The 18,104-nt window shown below is 37.7% G+C and overlaps 1 protein-coding gene across 1 annotated transcript in view; it reads left to right on the top strand.

The window, feature by feature from the left end:
• The first annotated feature begins 13,818 nt into the window (after nucleotides 1-13,818).
• Nucleotides 13,819-18,104, top strand: part of LOC122810689 (P2Y purinoceptor 1-like) — a 123,616-nt gene continuing 119,330 nt past the window's right edge. The window contains exon 1 of the mRNA XM_044082259.1: nucleotides 13,819-13,951. Coding sequence (XP_043938194.1) covers nucleotides 13,819-13,951 — 133 coding nt within the window. The remainder of the gene's footprint in view (nucleotides 13,952-18,104) is intronic.

The following is an 18,104-nucleotide window of genomic DNA, read 5'->3' on the forward strand; positions in this document are numbered from 1 at the left end:
CTAGGCAGCTGCCTAGGTTACCTTGTGCTGGATCCAGCCCTCCTCACATATGCAATCCTACCTTGGTTTGTGAGTTATTGATCTTTACTGTTAAAAATAAGTGCAGCTGTGAGCGATAGTGAGCAATTACAACTTTTGTCTGGCTTGCAGAACCTGTATGTTCAGAACTTTACTGTACTTAATTTTGTTATTTAGTTGTATATTACTAGTGTGATTTTTTGTCAAAGAAGTTGATTTAAGTTATCTTTGAATTCTCTCATTACTGTTTTTGATTAATCTTTTCTTTTACAATATTTTATTCATTTGAAGTTGAATATGGATTCCTTAAATGAGTATGCAATTAATTTGCTAATGCACAAATATCTTGTACAGTGTAATAAATGCTATGAATATTTAAAGGTAACAGCTGATAACACTGGTGATCTGTGTCCTTCATGTCAAAAGTTGGATGATTTGCTTACCATTGTTAGAAGTAAATCTAGACTTAATGATGATGATTGCACTTGTGCAGTTGGCATGGCTTGGAGAACTGTTGTTTCATATATTAATGAATTGACTGATGAAATAAATAATGTTAGGCATAGAACAAACTGAACACATTTAGGAAATGATGCATCTATTGTCTGCAAAGATCATTCAACCCCTATGAAACAAGAGGTTTAAATATATTTAATAATAAATAATAAAAGAACAAGACAATACTCAATAACTCAACACAGTGACTACAGAGTTCAGAATCACAGGAAATATTTTAAAATAACATTGCAGGGCAGTCTCAAATAAATACAGAAAACATCTAAACTAATCTTTACTGTATTCCTATCTATATCTAAGAGAGATTACTGTACCCTGGTTACTTACTATTAGCAAGGCAAGTGCTGATGAGAGGATGTTTCCAGGTCCAAAGACAAATTCAAAATGTACAGTCTCTGAGAGAGTTCTTAAATTACTATCAAACATTACTGCTGGGTCAGCTGGATGACATCACTCTTTGTCACCTGCCTTCAGTTCCCAGGCTAAACGGTTCCACTTTATAATCTCAAAATACTTAGACCTTAAAGTTGAATGCTTGAAATCCCAAAACCCCAAAACCGTGAAACACAAAATCGCGAACATAAGCACACCATACACCTTGCAACACATACACCATCCGACCCACACTATAACAAATAAACAAACAAAACACACACAAACACAAAAACACAAATCAACAAACCTACACTACATATAAGCGGGGGGCAAGCCCCACTGCACTCCCCATACACCCCCCCACTTATATATACTAACTCTGAGATTGCACAAACATGAAAAGACAGTAAACTCACACCCAGACATTCTACAGTCCCTCGCACACACACACACACACACACACACACACACACACACACACACATATACAAACACCACCATCCAACACTTAAACACTCATACTTTTACCTGCCTACCCTAACCCACACATACAACTAACAAACACACTCACATACACTCAAACACCTACCCAAAACCCTTACAAAACATTCACTTACCTTAAATTCCACCTAAATCCACACACTACACCAGACACCATCCAGACAACACAGTACATGTCACGTAACGTAAAGCCACAACCGCAAATTCGACTTAGTTGATTCATGATTATGCTCTTTTGCTATTTTGAAGTATCGACTTTATGTTCTCAAGATACTGAAATTCGTCCTTTCAGTATTTTGAAATTATAAAGTGAATCCGGCTAAACAGATACTTAGAGTTTAGCACTTCTGTGTTAAAAATACTTGTCTCTCAGATGTGCAGCTGCTAAGAACTCACAGAGCCATAAAAACACTTCACATTTTAAACCTAGCAATTATTTCTGTTTCAAGACAATAGGAAATCTTCTATCTCTAAACATTGTGTCTGCTTCAGTGAAACTGAGAGATAAACATAATCGTAAAACATTCTGTTCTTTTTCAGTAGGGTACACTGTGGTTACATTTTTGAAGCTCAGTACATAACATACAGTTCTGTATAAATCATAGCAATATTCACAAATAACATAGAATTATTTACAAAATTCCAGCTAGCTGGTCTGGCAGTGTCACACAGGGTATAAATGTTTTTACTGTAACAGACATTCTAACAAAAAATCAGGTGGAGATGTTATGATAGGAATTAAAAATAATTATGAGACCTGTGATTATTACATGCTCAATGATAACACCTATACTATAGACTGTGTAACTGCAACAATAAAAACAACCCTAGAAGATATAACAATTGTTGGAATGCATAGACCATTAAAGTCAAGTGCAGATGGCCTAGAGGAATTCATACTTTTCTTGCATGAAACACAGGAGGGAAGAATAATATTAGCTGGGGACTTAAATTTACCAGAAACAGACTGGAATAATATTGATTCAACAAAGTTAGTAAGGAAATTATTCACAACATATATTCAGAATCAGCAATTGCCTTAGATTGTAAAAAACCTACCAGGGGAAGGAACATACCAGACATTGTTTGTGCTCCTAAAGAAATTACTGTTACTTCAAGTCAAACTTTACCACCACAGATGTGCAGTGATCATGGGTTTATAAAGATTAATTTGTTGCTAGATAATTCTGCCAAACTGAAATCTAAACCAAAGCACAGAAGGTTAATTACAGATTATATGGAAGTAAAACAGTGACTATGTAAAACTATCTGGAGTGAGGTGTTCCATGGAGAAACCGCAGATTGAATGTGCAAAGTTTTGAAAGAGAAATTGTTTTGAGTACAAAAAAATAAAAAAAAATGCTTACAATCAGGATCTAGGCATACAACATCAGGGGGATATATTTCCATAAGAACAAGATATCTGATTAAGGTGTGAGACAAAAAATACAAGAAAATGAACTACAATTTTGAAAACTGAAATAAACTGGACAAACAGATTAAGCATAATGTGAGATAAGATCAAGAAAATGTTGATGAAAATGTGTATAAAGATGTTGAGCATAATAGGAAAACTTTTTATAGATACATAACATGTGGAAGGAATAAAGACACACAAACTGATAAACTGTGTGTAGACACTAAAATTTATTCTCAGGCACAACAGATTATAGATATATTTACAAAATCTTATGCAAAACAGTTTGGTTCCACAAAAGGGGTGATAACTTGTCCTACTGAAAACCAGGTAACCCCAGATACTGGAATCAAATTAGATTGTATTGAAAAAGAACTGCTCAAACTGCATACAAACAAAGCACAGGGAGGAGATTGAATTATTAACAATGACCTGAGAACACTTCAGCAAGAGCTTACAGTACCATTATATCTATTATTCTCTAGGTCATGTAAATATAGGGAGATTCGTCAAGATTGGAGACATGCACTTATTAAACCTGTCTTCAAGGGAAAGTGGAGTATGACAAACCCAGAGTCATATAGACATACTTTCATGTTGTGGAAAAATAATGGAGAAGGTAATATTGGATACGTTATTGTCAGAACTTGTAACATGATGTTCTATAACAATATAATAACAGCTATGAATGAAACATTGTGCTGTGATGTAATTTATATAGATTTAAATTCAGCATTTAACAGGGTCATACAGAAAACACTGATCAATAAATTAGTACAACTAGGTATTGATGTACTCTTGGTAAGATGAATAGCTGCATGGCTTACTAATAGGACATGGCAAGTATCATACAGCAACTGGACAGGTGAAATCCTTGGTTACAGTCAGGGTGTCCCACAGAGCTCTGTCCTAGGCCCTTACTTGTTTAAATTGTATCTTTCAGATCTAACTTTTTCATCTGAGGTGTTCTGCAATCTATATGTAGATGACCTGAAATTGGATTACATGTGTTACAGATAAGGCATGTGTGCTTTCATGTCTGGGACACGAATAAAGTCTTTGTGGGTTCTGTTCAAGCAGCTTTATTTCATACAAACACATTACTACTACTGACTATTAATTATAACTTAAGTAACTTATATACAATCAATGACTATGATCATGCATGCTCACTCGCTGGCTGCTCCTTCAAAACAGCACTAGGGGTATGCACATGTGCGGGTTATATACATGCATGTATAGCCTTCCATGCTTCTTAAAGATATGAGTACACACTTTATACTATGATCTACATCCTCCCTCTTTTGAGAAATAGACCATCCAATTGTTATGAGACTGTTTGGCATGCAGAAATCACAGATTATCCATTGTCATGCATTATACAATATTAAATATATAGGTATGTACAATCAAGTCCACGTTGCTGCGTATTTCACACTTGGTTTAGACACTCATCCATATTGTGTGTAATAAAATTGGTTTAAAATGGCTGACATGCGGAATGTTTGAATTACTTTCTGGAATGGAGTCAGAATACATTCTGGTCTGGAAACAGTGTCTGACTCACTCTTCAGTTTAGAGTCCACATCACAGGTACAATGTTGTGATTGCAATGATGATGATGATTCTGGTACAGGAAGAAGATGTCTGCTAGTCCTCCTATACTCCATTCCTTTGAAATTTACCAAGTAAGATCTCAGCTCTGCACAGATGCCCGTAATCTGTCCTATTCGATCAAAATCTTTTGTTATTTGGATTCCTACCATCTCTCCTTCCTTCAATGGACAAAGTAATACGCTCGATCAGTTGTAACTAGATTTCTGGATATTACACTTTTTAAACAATTGTGCCTTGATGGTTTTAGTGTTCTTAGATTTAGGCTGCAACAAACTTGTAGAAATAGGTAGCGTAGTTCTGGTTTGCCTGGAAAGTAGTCTTTGAGCAGGTGAGCCAAGAATATCATCATGGGGTATGTTTCTGAGATTAAGCAAATTCAAGAATACATCAGTACTGTCATGCTTTGACCTTTCAAATAATTGCTTTGCACTTTGCACTGCTCATCAGCTAGACCATTGGACTAAGGATATTCAGGACTACTAGTGACATGTACAAAGTCCAATTCTTTTGCAAATTTCTGAAACAACTGGCTAGTATATTGAATACCATTGAGAGAAAAAGGTTTGTGTGGACTACCATGAACTAAGAAATGATGTTTCAACTTAGTAATAACAGCAGTTGAGGTTAGGTTAGGTAGTAGATCAATCTCAAACCAATTTGAATAAGAGTCTACTAGAGCTAAGTAGTGTTGATTGTTCCACTCAAAGATATCAGTTGCTACAGTAGACCAAGGTAGTTCAAGAACTGGACTTTGCTGAAGTGGTTCTCTTTGCAAATGCTATCTGGTACTATTGCATATTGAACAAGAAGAAAGAACTTTATCAATGTATTTCAGTAATGAAGGCCAAAAGACTAATTCTCTTGCTCTTCTCTTAGTGGATGTGGACCCTGGGTGACCACGATGCAAAATCTAGATATACTGTTGTTGTAAGGAAGCAAGAACAACAATTTTATGACCTTTGAAAATAATACCATATTCCATCAACAATTCATCTCTGTAAGGAAAATACTTTTGCACTTCAGCTGATACACTAGATTGCTCTGATGGTCATCCAACATTAATATAGTGAATGAGCTTCTGCAAAATTGGATCAGTCTATGTGTTATTTCTTAACTCATCAAGTCTAATGGTGGAAAAATTACGCACTGACATCACATCAAAGTCAAAAGTTTCTGCTTTAAGCTGTTCTGTTGTAATTCTGAGAGATCTGAATAAGTATCAGCCAGATAAAGCAGTTTGCCTTAAGTGCCTGGAGTGGAATGTATAGGCTTCTTTAGAATAGCAACTAGAGGTTGATGATCAGTTTCAATCTGAATAGCTCGACCATAAATATAATCATGAAACTTGAGGCATGCAAATATTATTGCCAAAAGTTCCTTCTCAATTTGAGCATATTGCATCTCAGCTTGGGTTAGCGTTCAAGATGCATAGTCTACTGGTCTACCCTCTTGAAGTATAACTGCACCAAGACCAAATTTTGAAGCATCATAGGAAAGAGTAACTGGTTTGTTAACATCATAGTATCTTAATGCAGTTGGAGTGGGAATTTTCTGCTTAAGGTCTTCAAATGCCTTCTGGTGCTGTTCCAACCATGACCATGCAACATTTTTGCTTGTGAGCTCTCTTAAAGTTGCTGTCATCTCACTGAAGTCTGGTATAAATTTGCCTAAATAGCTGACCATGCCCAGAAAACACTGTAAAGTTTGCACATTATCTGGTGCTGACATTTCAAGAATAGCTCTTTGCTTGGTTGGGTCTGGTCTCAAGCCTGTACTTGTAAACAAATGACCAATGTATGTAACTTCTGGAAGTCTGAATTTGCACTTCAGAGGATTGAGCTTCAAGTTTACTTCATGTGCTCTGTCTAGAACTTTCATGAGGTTTCTGTCATGCTCTGCTTTACCATTGCCTTCAACCAATAGATCGTCTGCTATTATGGCACAGGGATAACCCAAAAGTGCTTACCACTGTTTTGTAAGGATTTATTCTTTGTAACTTTGTTTTGATTTTTTCTTTATTTTTGTAATACATTTCCTAGCTGTGGTACTGTCAGTGCTCTTACTTTTGTTGTTTTTCACTTTTCACTGACAGTTTTATGCTTAGAGAGAGGATATTTACTTTTATAACCCGAAAAAATTTGTTCTATTACATGCTGGAAGACTTCACTTGCAGAATGTATTCCAAATGGTATCCTTAGGAATCTGTATCTGCCAAACAGAGTACCAAAAGAAGTTAGAAATGAGGATCTGCAATCCAGCATCAGTTGCCAAAATGAACTTTTTGCATCTAAAACAGAAAATATATTGACATTAGGTATTAGAGCCACAACCTCTTCAACTGTGCGCATTGGATGATACAGTCTTTTTAATGCTTTGTTTAAATCTCTTGGATCAATGCATATTCTGATTTCAACTCAGCCTTTTTTGTTAGTGGCTACTATGGACAACACCTATTCAGTTGGTTTTTTGACTGGACAAATCACATCTTCCTGCACCATTTTATCCAGCTGAGCCTTAACTTTATTTTGCATAGCTATCAAAACTCTTCTTGATGGTCTGACTACTGAAGTGAACTTTGGGTCTAACTTCACGGAATACACAACTAGCTTAACTTGTCATCGAAAACATCAGTATACTCTGAGAAAATGGCTTCTGAAAAATTTGAGCTCAGAAATGCACTTATGTGATGAACTTCTTTAGCAAAAGAAAGCAGCTTCATCCTTAAATTATCTATGAGACCCAATAAAGATTGCACTGGCCTTCGGACTATGTAGAATAACAAGTTGTAACAGTTCTCAGCCAAATAACATGAAAGTATCACTGAACCTATGGTTTGAATTTCTTCACCTCCATAAGCAACATGTCTTGCACTACTGGTTACATTGAGTTGTTCATTAGTTCTCACTCTAGCAAATGCATCTGCTGATATAACATTACACTTTGAACCAGTGTCTACTTTGAGCTCTGTGGATGTTCCATTAGGACAGTACAAAATACTTCACTTTTTATTGATAAGTTTCCTGCATCAACTCTTTCACCAAGCACTGATACACCATCTACATAGAAAGCTGACTGTTTTGGAATCGGCTCTACTTGATCAACTTGCTTCTTTGTGCGACCTTTCTTTACAACTGTGTGAGGCTTACTTGATTTGCAAAATTTTTGGAAATGGTTCAATTTTTTACACTTCTAACATTGTTGCTGAAATGCTAAGCACTTCTCTCTTTTTGACTCATGATTCGCACCACAGTTGCAACAGTTAAGAATAAAGCTAGATTTGGGTTTTGCTGATTCATGCTTATACTGCACCAAGCTGGCACTGGAGCTTGCACCATTTTTGGAACTTTCTAGAAAACCTTGTGGCTTCTTTGGACACCCTGTAGCTGCCATGTGCTTAGACCTGCTCTTGTTTGCCACATGTTGCATACTATCTACATGTGCCTGCAGCCAAATGAAACCATGCTTCTATCACTCGCAAGCATACTTGTGTGTTTCTCCGTCACCTCATGGATTTGACAAATCTCTGTGGCTTTGCTTAATGTTAAATCACTGTCAAGAAGCAAAATCTTTCTCACAGCAGCACTGTTAATACCACATACAAGCCTGTCCTTTATCATCTCATCTTTTAAATCACCAAACCAACATGTTTTAGCTCTGTTTCTTAAGTCAGTTATATAAGCTGCAAATGTTTCCCCTGGTTTCTAATCTCATGTGTAAAACAAATGCCTCTCTAATGTAATATTCATCTGGGGGTTACTCTTTTCTCTGAACTTGCGCTTCAAACACTCAGGGTCTTCCCTTGATTCAGCTTGCACAATATGGCAGTCTGTACCTTCTCCTTCATACACTGCTGGTGCATACAATGTTCTCTTTCTATGGCCTCTGACCCTGCTAGGTTTAGCAAAATGAATGCTCTTGTGCTTGCATCTCTATCTGCATAAGCTGCTTATATAAAAATATCATACTTTTGCTCAGATATTCTCCAGTTCTCTGCAATATTCTGATCAAATACAAGTCGTAGTGGTTTTCAAAATCCGTCTGCCATATTAACACATACCAGTGAAGGGTTTTGCAAATAAGCATAAACATACACATGCACATATGCCAGAACTATTGCCAGTAATTGTCCAATGCCTTTGTACTCTAAAGTTGTATCTTTGTTAGTATCTTCGGAATTATGCGAATAAACAAACTCGTAGTGCTTTCGAATAACTGGAATTTGAGAAATAAACTTCTCATGTGTTTTGGTACTTTTTGTAATGTGGTAGGGGTGAAAATGCTAAGGTCGTTTATCATCATGTGCTAAATTCCTTTACCATCATTTTAAGAAACATTCGAAAAGTTTACAATGCGACTGAATAACCCACGAGCACTGTAATACTCTTGTAATGTAGTCTTGTCTAAGAAAACACCTCTTCCTCTTATCAGTGTAAGAAACATGCCAAGCAACTGCATAATGCAAATAAATTGAACATCTGTTGCCTTGAACTCAATAAATTTTCGAATAATTGCACTTTGCAAATAACTGCATACAGCACACTGAAATTTCCCCAAAATGGTGGTACCTTACTAGGCAACTCTCTACAGTACAAAAAGCACTCTGTAATGGCGGTACTTTATGAATAGACACACTCAGCACAAGAAACTTTTCGAAATGGCTATACTTTGACTATATTACATGAAATAATTTCACTTTGTACACAGTAAACTCTTTGAAATACATGCACAGTAATAAGCACACAACTGTAAGCACTTGTACACACTTTGAGATACTTCAAATAACTCTAGTTATGTCCTTGATACAATGCAAAGTTGTAGTTATGCCCAAATACAGCACTTTGCCAAAACACATACAGTTGCCTTGCTTTATTTTTGCTTAATGTGCCCTTTTTCTTTTCTTATTATATTTGTTTTGCTTGTTTAAAACCTTTTTACACCCAATATACTTTTCTTGTGCTTATTTTATTCTAAACATGCCCAACTTTGCCTTGAACACACTCGTTCTGCTTTAAACATGCTCATTTTTTCTTTAAACATACTCATTTTGCTCTATAGTTAATTGTTTCATCGAATACTTTTATCTTAAACATTTACATTAATTAACAAACTTTTCATACTTTCCACTTGCCTGATAATGCAGTTTGTGCCCTTGTAATGCCCCTTTAATGTATTTCGTATCGAATAAATAGTTTGTGTTATTTCTCATTAGCTTTGATTCTTTCTAGCTGTGTTTGTGCAATTTTCTCTCGGTTTTCCCTTTACTGTCGTCTTTGCACTTCATGGCTCGAAACTTTCTTCTCTCTTCCATCCTGGTTCTGACACCATGTCACTTTCATGTCTGGGACACAAATAAAGAGTCTTCGTAGGTTCTGTTCAAGCAGCTTTATTTCATACAAACATGTTACTACTATTGACTGTAACTTAAGTAACTTATATACAATCAATGACTATGATCATGCATGATCACTCCCTGGCTGCTCCTTCAAAATGGCACTAGGGTTATGCACATGTGCGGGTTATATACATGCATGTACAGCCTTGCATGCTTCTTAAAGATATAAGCACACACTTTATACTATGATCTACAGCATGCCTGCAAAACAACTTGACTAAATTGACAATTTGGGCACAGGAGAATAATATGCTGATAAATACATCATAAACTAAGCATATGAGATTTGGGCGACATAAATTGAAAGGTGAATATTTAATACAGTACATAGTGATTGAAACTGTAGACTTATTTAAGGACCTGGGTATATGGGTAGATTCAGCTATGAGTTTTTCTAATCATATCAACTAATTGGTTAATGATAGTTATAAAACTATAGGCTGTATAAAAAGATTTATAAAGTATAGGAAAACAAAAATGATGAAGTCATTGTTTGTTAGTTACATTAGACCCAAACTTGAGTATGGAATAACAATATGGAAACCTTATAAGAAAATAAGCATGAGTAAACTGGAAAGAGTGCAGTTGAAATATACCAAGGGCATCCATGGATGTGAAATTTTAAATTATTATGAAAGACTAAAATATCTGAACTTGTACAGTGTTTCTTACAGATATCTAAGAGGAGATCTTATTCAAGTATATAGGGCATTTAGAGACAACTACCTCTGGGCATGTTTGGGGTTATCAAAAAGTACTAGAAAATCATCAGACAACCTATGTAGAAGATTCTATAGGAATGAGAAGTGTACTAATTGGTTCTCTGACAGAGTAGCTGATGCATGGAACAGACTACCAAATTACATTAAAGCAAGTACTAGTTTAGATTTTTTAAGAAAAGCCTGGATACTTATCATGGGAACAAGTGTTCTGGCATATTGGCAAGTTAGAAAGGCATTAATGCCCATGCTTAAAATATTTGTATGCATTTATATATACGTATGTATAGGCAAGTGTTTGCATGGGTATGATTTTCTGTTACAGTGACATAAATACACAGGTTGTAAGGTTCCTCTGCCAGGTCTTGTCCTGGAGAGTGGAACAGAATGCAAATTAAAACAAATTGACATAATTTGCACAAGGTTCTTTCACCAGATTTTGTCCAGGCAAGTAATAAAACATACAAAAGGTAAATTAACATATAGTCTGTCTCACCACACCTCTTACTGGTGTGTAATAATGATCCTGAGCTCAGGAAAATTAAGTTAACACATTACCCCTTATTCCATGTTTCTCACCAATGTACAATGTTGGTTTCCTTATAGCGTGCCTTTTCAAGAGTTCTTATCCGTCAGACTTACAGCTGTTTTATATTTACAGTGAGTATGAATCATAGTCACACATAAATGCAAGCTCTACTGCACCACTTGTAACTTAGGGCAAACAATGTTTTAAATAAGCAAAAGAGTCTCTGGTGAACACCGTTGTATGCAACTCAAAACCTTACAGAATACCTTATTGAATAAAGAGGTAATGGTCTACCTCATCACTCCTTTATGGAATATATGGCTCAGCATTTGGATGAATAAGACATCATTGCTTGCTCAGTATTCCTTCCAGAAACATAAGGCTGAGCATTCCAATTTACTGGGACTTCCACTGGCAAGTACGCAGTAAAAACTCCCTATCTTAGAGTCATTTGCTTCTGCCTCATTGCGTCTTTCCTCTCAGAGAACACTTCCAGGCTCCTTTGAAACCAGGAACACTGGAACCTCATTGACTTTTATTGATTCTGCCCTGCTGTCAATGAAGCTGCCTTAAATAAGCACCTCATTCAAAGTGCCATCAATTTTACCTGAACCATAAGTAAATTTCTCTAGAAAGGACCCAGTTCCAAATCCTGCTTCCCTATTATGACTGCTGCTAAAACTAAAAACCCTCAGATATTCCACCTAGCCTAATTTCTTAATGTGTCCATGGAGTTCTACCTGGTCTTATCAGTATTAACTGGTATCATATACCAGGCAATCCCAGTGGCACCATCATATTATGTTGCATAATGTGGCATCCCCACTCTGATCCAGTAATCAAGGATCCTGAATCCTCACCACTGACACTGTCACTTGGAACAAAAATGGATACACCCAGTATTTCCAGATGCAGCTCTCTGCATCAAGCACAATTTCCCTTAAGAACCTACAGAGAACACGCTCAGTCTGGGATCTGGATTTCTTGGTGCCCCGATGAGACTCCTCATTGGCACAGCTGTAGAGTTGAGTCTTCAGCCAAGTATCCAAGCCAAGTCCTCCTGCACCCTCTCTGTAAAACCAATGCTTCATGTCTCTGCTCCAAGCAGCTGACATACACTGTTGAAGATTTGATTTGCAGACACACACACACACACACACACACACACACACACACACACACACACACACACACACACACACACACACACACACACACACACACACACACACACACACACACACACACACACACACACACACACATACAAAACACTGGGAAAGGCTGGCATAGATTTACTAGCTGTGCACCCTTCTGCCCTGACTATAAAGTTGTTGCACTACCACCAGACACTCCAAAGCCAGCTAGTCTACAGCTCTTACAATGGTTCCTGATTATACTGACTGAAATTAATATTAATATAAATTATAGTGTTTGATCAATGCATTAAGGCTTTCAGGAGTGGCCACACAGTCACCAAATATAAGCACTCTCAAGGGTTAAAATATTCTCTAGAAGACCAGCCACAATGAAAAGTTTGAACATATTAAATTATAAATAATAAAATAATATGAAAATATGGAATCCCCAGGATTTAATAAAATCTGTGTAGGCACTGTGTAGATCCTACACAGAATGTATCCATGTACACGGCCACAGTTCCCCCTCAGCAGCGCAACATGCATATTAATGATGGCACTCTGCCAAGGGAAAGCTGAGAAACATGGATATTCAATTAGTGTAAGGAGAGGTGCAGTGGCTACCCATGGCTGCAGATGAGTTTGAGGCTCCCTGCAATGCTTCCTGCCACTGTAGTAATGGTGTAAAGTGTGTCAAATGTGTAATATGTCATTTTTATGATGTTTTATGTTTTTTTCTAAATTTTTTTAACTGCATGTCTGCATGGCGTGGTACAGAGAGCAGCAATGGCAAGCTGTGCTCACATATAGATAGCTGACACCTGCCAGACATCTAAAAATAAAAAACAGATGTAATTAATTATCATAATTACATTTATGTTTTTTGTTTTTTGTTTTTTTAATTGTCATTTGCATGGTGCAGAGCACAGCGGAGCTGAGTGGAGCTCATAGATACATAACTGACACCTGCCAGACATCTACAACTAGAACCCAGATGTATTTATTTATTTCCAGGTTTATGTATGTTTATGTGTGTTTGCGAGGAGCAGTGCGGTGCTCAGCAATGCTAACAGGTAACTCAGTAGTATATGTGAAGGTATAGTATTTTTCATAATTTCCAAGTAGCTAAATGGGTAGAGTTACAGCTATATGTATAGTAGGTCCTGGGTTTGAATCCATAGCAGGCAGAACATGTCTGTAATTTAATGTACTAATTTTGTATAATTTAATTACAAAAATTATAAAATATGGCACTGCTGTGCTCTGCTGAGCTCTGCTCAATCATGCTAAGCGCCGCATAAACATGATAATGGCTGCTAATGTTTGTTTGGTGCTAAGCTTCACTAAAACCACAGCTCTGCGAGTTTTTGCACTGCTCAGCTCTGCTTAGCTGGTTTGCACACTGCTAAGCGACGAGGGTTTTTTTGAATGTTGCTCAAGGACATGTAAGGGCAGTAAAACAGCCTATATTAAGCCTAATAGGCGGGAATTCTGCAGTATTCATTGGAATTCAATCAACTGCTCATATGGCTGATGGTGTTGGAGAAGGTGTGCATTTTTGGATGCAGAGGTGGGGCATTCAGGAGTCCAAGGTCATGGTTGTCTTCCTTGTTAATGACCATGAACCCCAGCTGATGCAGGGTGGATTTCAGAGCTCGGAGTGTAAGGCAGAGGCCTGGGACCGTTTGCCCAGGGAAGTCACCAGTGTTACTGGTATCCTCTACACAGGTGAGCATTGTCGTCACCATTATGATGACCTGAAAAGGAGAAAAAGGGGAACCCTGGACACCTGAGTACAGGAAGCTTGAGATGGGAATGCCGCACAAGTATGTAAGTATGTCTTCCTCTGTCTTACCAAAATGCAAACTGAATGTCTGCAAAACTGGTATGTATAATGGTGTGCTTCTCTCCCAACAGCTGCAGCTGAGAGAGCTAGATAGGTTGTGCCTTGAGTGTGGTAAGTGCAGATTTATTATGCCAACTGTAGTGCAAAAAGCAAGAAAGAGTAAAGCATTTACTGCAATAAAGTATACACAAGAAAAAGTGTAGTGCAATAAATGGGTAAGTAGAATTGTAGTGTAATAAATGTGCAATTAGAGCTGTAGAGCTGTAGTGCAATAAATGAACAATATGAACTGTATTCCAATAAAACAAATGACAATATCAATAACAGTAAGTAAAATATTGTTCAGCAGGGTTGTGTTGTCAAAACCATTGCTGTAGAGCTGTATGCATTAATTGTATATGGTAAGGTTGCTGCAGTCAAGTGTAATACTGTAATAGCTGTAGCCTGCAAATCTAATGGCCTGCAAACAGTATTGCTTAACTCATAGTACTGTACAAGGCTGTCTCCAGGCCAATATCGGTCACATAATGCTCTCTCTTCCTTAGACATCAGGTAATAAAAGTATATAGATGAGTTATCCAGGTCCATGCGTAGATATTGTGTGTGGACTTCACAGATATTTCAAACCAATAACAAAAAATGTGTTCACTAGCATTGTTGATTCTAAAATAAAGTTTTTTAATATATGCAGTATGTTTGTATTCCATGCATGTGTGTTCTACTGTCACTGCCATCTAGTATAACACTGTAATAGTAGTAAAATGCCAGAGGAATGTCCTGTAACTTGTATTGCTCAATTCATAGTAAAGTTTCAGGTGAACTCCAAGCAAGTGCCAGTCACTCAACAGTCAACAGTGGCTCAGTAGCTCAGTCTGTAAAATGCTTTGCATGCAGTATATTTTGCCACACACATTCCTGGGTTTAAATTCAGTGGTATGTAGTACTAAATTTTCAGTATCAGTCATGTAATGCTGACATTTTCTCTCTTACCAGGAATACAACAAATATATGAGTGAGGTAGCCTGTATTATGAGCAGATATTGTGTTTAGATTTCACAGAATGTTAACATACAAAGAATGTGTTCACCAGCATTGTTGATTCATAAATAAAGCTGTGTAATCCCAGTATGGCTATATCCCTTCCATGTCTGTACTAAGTTGCTGCAGTCAATTATTACATTTGTTGCAGATGTCCCCTGCAGTCACAGCTATTGGGTTCTTCTCCCATGCATGGCAGCTAAGACATGACAGCTGTCTAGTTTACTTACTGTACACAAACATGCCTCTCAAGTGTCATGATTTCTCATAATGTAATTAAAACTGCCTAATCTATCACATGATTAGCAGTTAAATTATTACCTGGAATACAAAGTATTACCAAATCCATATACAGAACACCTGGATAGTTATATAAGCCCACATTATGTGAAACGGTTCTGTGTATCAGTGTACTTACACTTGTTATTGCTTGGCCCACAGTGACCCATGCTAACAGCATGAGAGATATGTATGTGCTACATCAGCTATAGGAGAATTGTAGTCACTGTACTCAAAACTGACACTACACATCTGTAGAGTATTTATTATCAGTGTTTTCAAGGATATAATTTGCAATGTCAGTAATGGAATTTTTTTCTCTCTCTCCACACCCCTTATCTTCATTTATTTATTACTGTTATTTTTTATGATTTAATATTAACATATTTTGTTAAACTAACTATATTTTGGAAAACTGTGGTTGATTATTGTTATGTTTTATTATGATTTAATAATAACATATTTTGTTTAACTATATTTTGGAACATGTGGCTGATTATTGTTATGTTTTATTATGATGCAATATTAACATATTTGGTAAACTATCTTGTTGACCCTATGGTTTACTTTGTACTGGCATGCTGTTACCATACTGACTACTATGTTACTTAATGTTGTGTTGCACATAATATACATTAATATGTATATGGATGAATAAATATGATGTTCGATTCTGTTAATACTAACAATGGTTTGGTTATTACTAATTGCTATACCTCATTTACCACAACACATCAAGGTAGGCCGGTTCAGGCTGATTCTCCTACGTTGCCTCAACAAGCTGTGGCACCAGGTCCCAGCATGTCTGGGACCCATACTGGTGGTGCTTCCTCTGCTGCCCCTGCATTACCTGTGGCATTGGGTAGTATTGCCATGAGATGGGACCAGGCCACCTTTTGGGAGTAGTGGCATTGGGGTGTTGTCACCCAGGTGTAGCAGCCAGGATAGTCCACCGTGGCTATGACTGCAACCTGCACCAGATTGAGGGCATGCTGGTCAACCTGGTGGGGCAGCCTTGCCCTGATGCCCCACCTCCAGCACAGACATCCTCAGAGCAGTTATGGAGAAGTGCCGATAGTCCCAATGGTGGGGACGTGATTCACGTTGCTGCCATCCGAAGGCACATGAGACTCAGATTCCACAACACCCTCCCTATCCAAAGTGTTCACCCCCCTCATGTGTCACACACTGCCTCTGTCTGCTGTCTTGCCTGTTTACAAATACATCCTCACCTACCCAACTTACCTCTCCCACACGTACCTATGTCACTTCTCCAACATTCCACTCTCACCTTAAAAAAAATGGGCACCTGTCCCCCAAAAAAATATCATCCCATACATAGCTCTCTGTTTTGCACACATGCCCACTGGACATACATAATCCAGTCCAATTGGCTTGACAATGCAGTTATGTTGCCCTCATCCCTCTCTCTGAGGTGGGAAGTTTAAAGCAATTTACAAATTCTGTCAAAGTGGACAGTTGTTGCTGTACAAGAAATGGATAGCTATGGTTCTTTCCTACACCCATCCTTCATATCCCTACCTGCCTTTTGCTATGTTTTCCCCCTGCTTGCCCCCATTTCACCACTTTCCTAGCTACCCTCTTTTCTTTATATTTTTTATTGCAGCACTGCGCAACATGCTGCATTGCACAGCTTTTTTTAGCTCAGCTAAATGGAGATATACTGTCTGTATGTGGTTATTATATCCTAAGACACATATACAAAATAAACACCTCTGCCATGTATCGGACATGAGCGCATTACACTTGCAGCACACTGCATTAACCCCCCATGCCACGCAACTCTTAACTAAAACAGGTGGTTTTAACAAAACATAGTAATTGCCAATTACAGTCATTAGGTATGTTTCAGCAGAGCTGCACGCAGCACCATATCATGCAAACTGGAGTAAATAGTAATGGAAAAAATGAGAGTGTACCTTGGGCTCTGGTGCAATAGTACACCACTAGACCACCAAAGACATGATTATGGATGTAAGTGAGGTCTGAGATAGCAGGCAAATGTGCCCTTTTATCAGCAACATGAAGAAAGACACCTGCTAAGGCATCAATGGCAAACTACATGTACAACTGGGACCATAGTGCAGAACTACATCCATATAAAACCAAACACATACTGATAGATGTAGAAAATGATTGTCACAGCCTATATGTGTGCACATATATCTTGCAAATACACCTGCTGTAGCAGTGACTTGCATACAGTACATTTTGTACACACAGTCCTGGGTTCAAATCCAGTGTTGTGTTGCATTTAAATGACATTATTCTGAAGACAGCAAGTAATGAATTAATCAGATACTCTTTATTCACATAAAGCATTGCACATGAAATAACTGCCTTCACTGCTGGAAGTCACAGGCCTGCAGGTAGGGACACACTTCACATACCCTTACAGCATAACTCTATGTCGCTTAGTACTCTGTTAGTGACACAGTTGCCTACCATACATACCATATACACATGCCTTAATTGGAGTGTAAAGGGTACCATCACCCTGGCTCTGCCTCTACAACAAGGCTGACATAGCTGACACAGGTACAGCTACAGCTTATTGTCCTACAAAGTGTTCACACTCTCAGCCTATGTCTATTACCTGCAGCAGCAGCTGCAGCCTGTGGTAAACACAGCTCTATGGAAAAGCTTCTGCTACAGACCTGCCCTCTATGACAATGTAGTCGCCTCACTCCAGTAATG

This window comes from Protopterus annectens, chromosome 9.part0 (genome assembly GCF_019279795.1).
Source record: "Protopterus annectens isolate FY-2018-M chromosome 9.part0, PAN1.0, whole genome shotgun sequence".
NCBI lineage: Eukaryota > Metazoa > Chordata > Ceratodontiformes > Protopteridae > Protopterus > Protopterus annectens.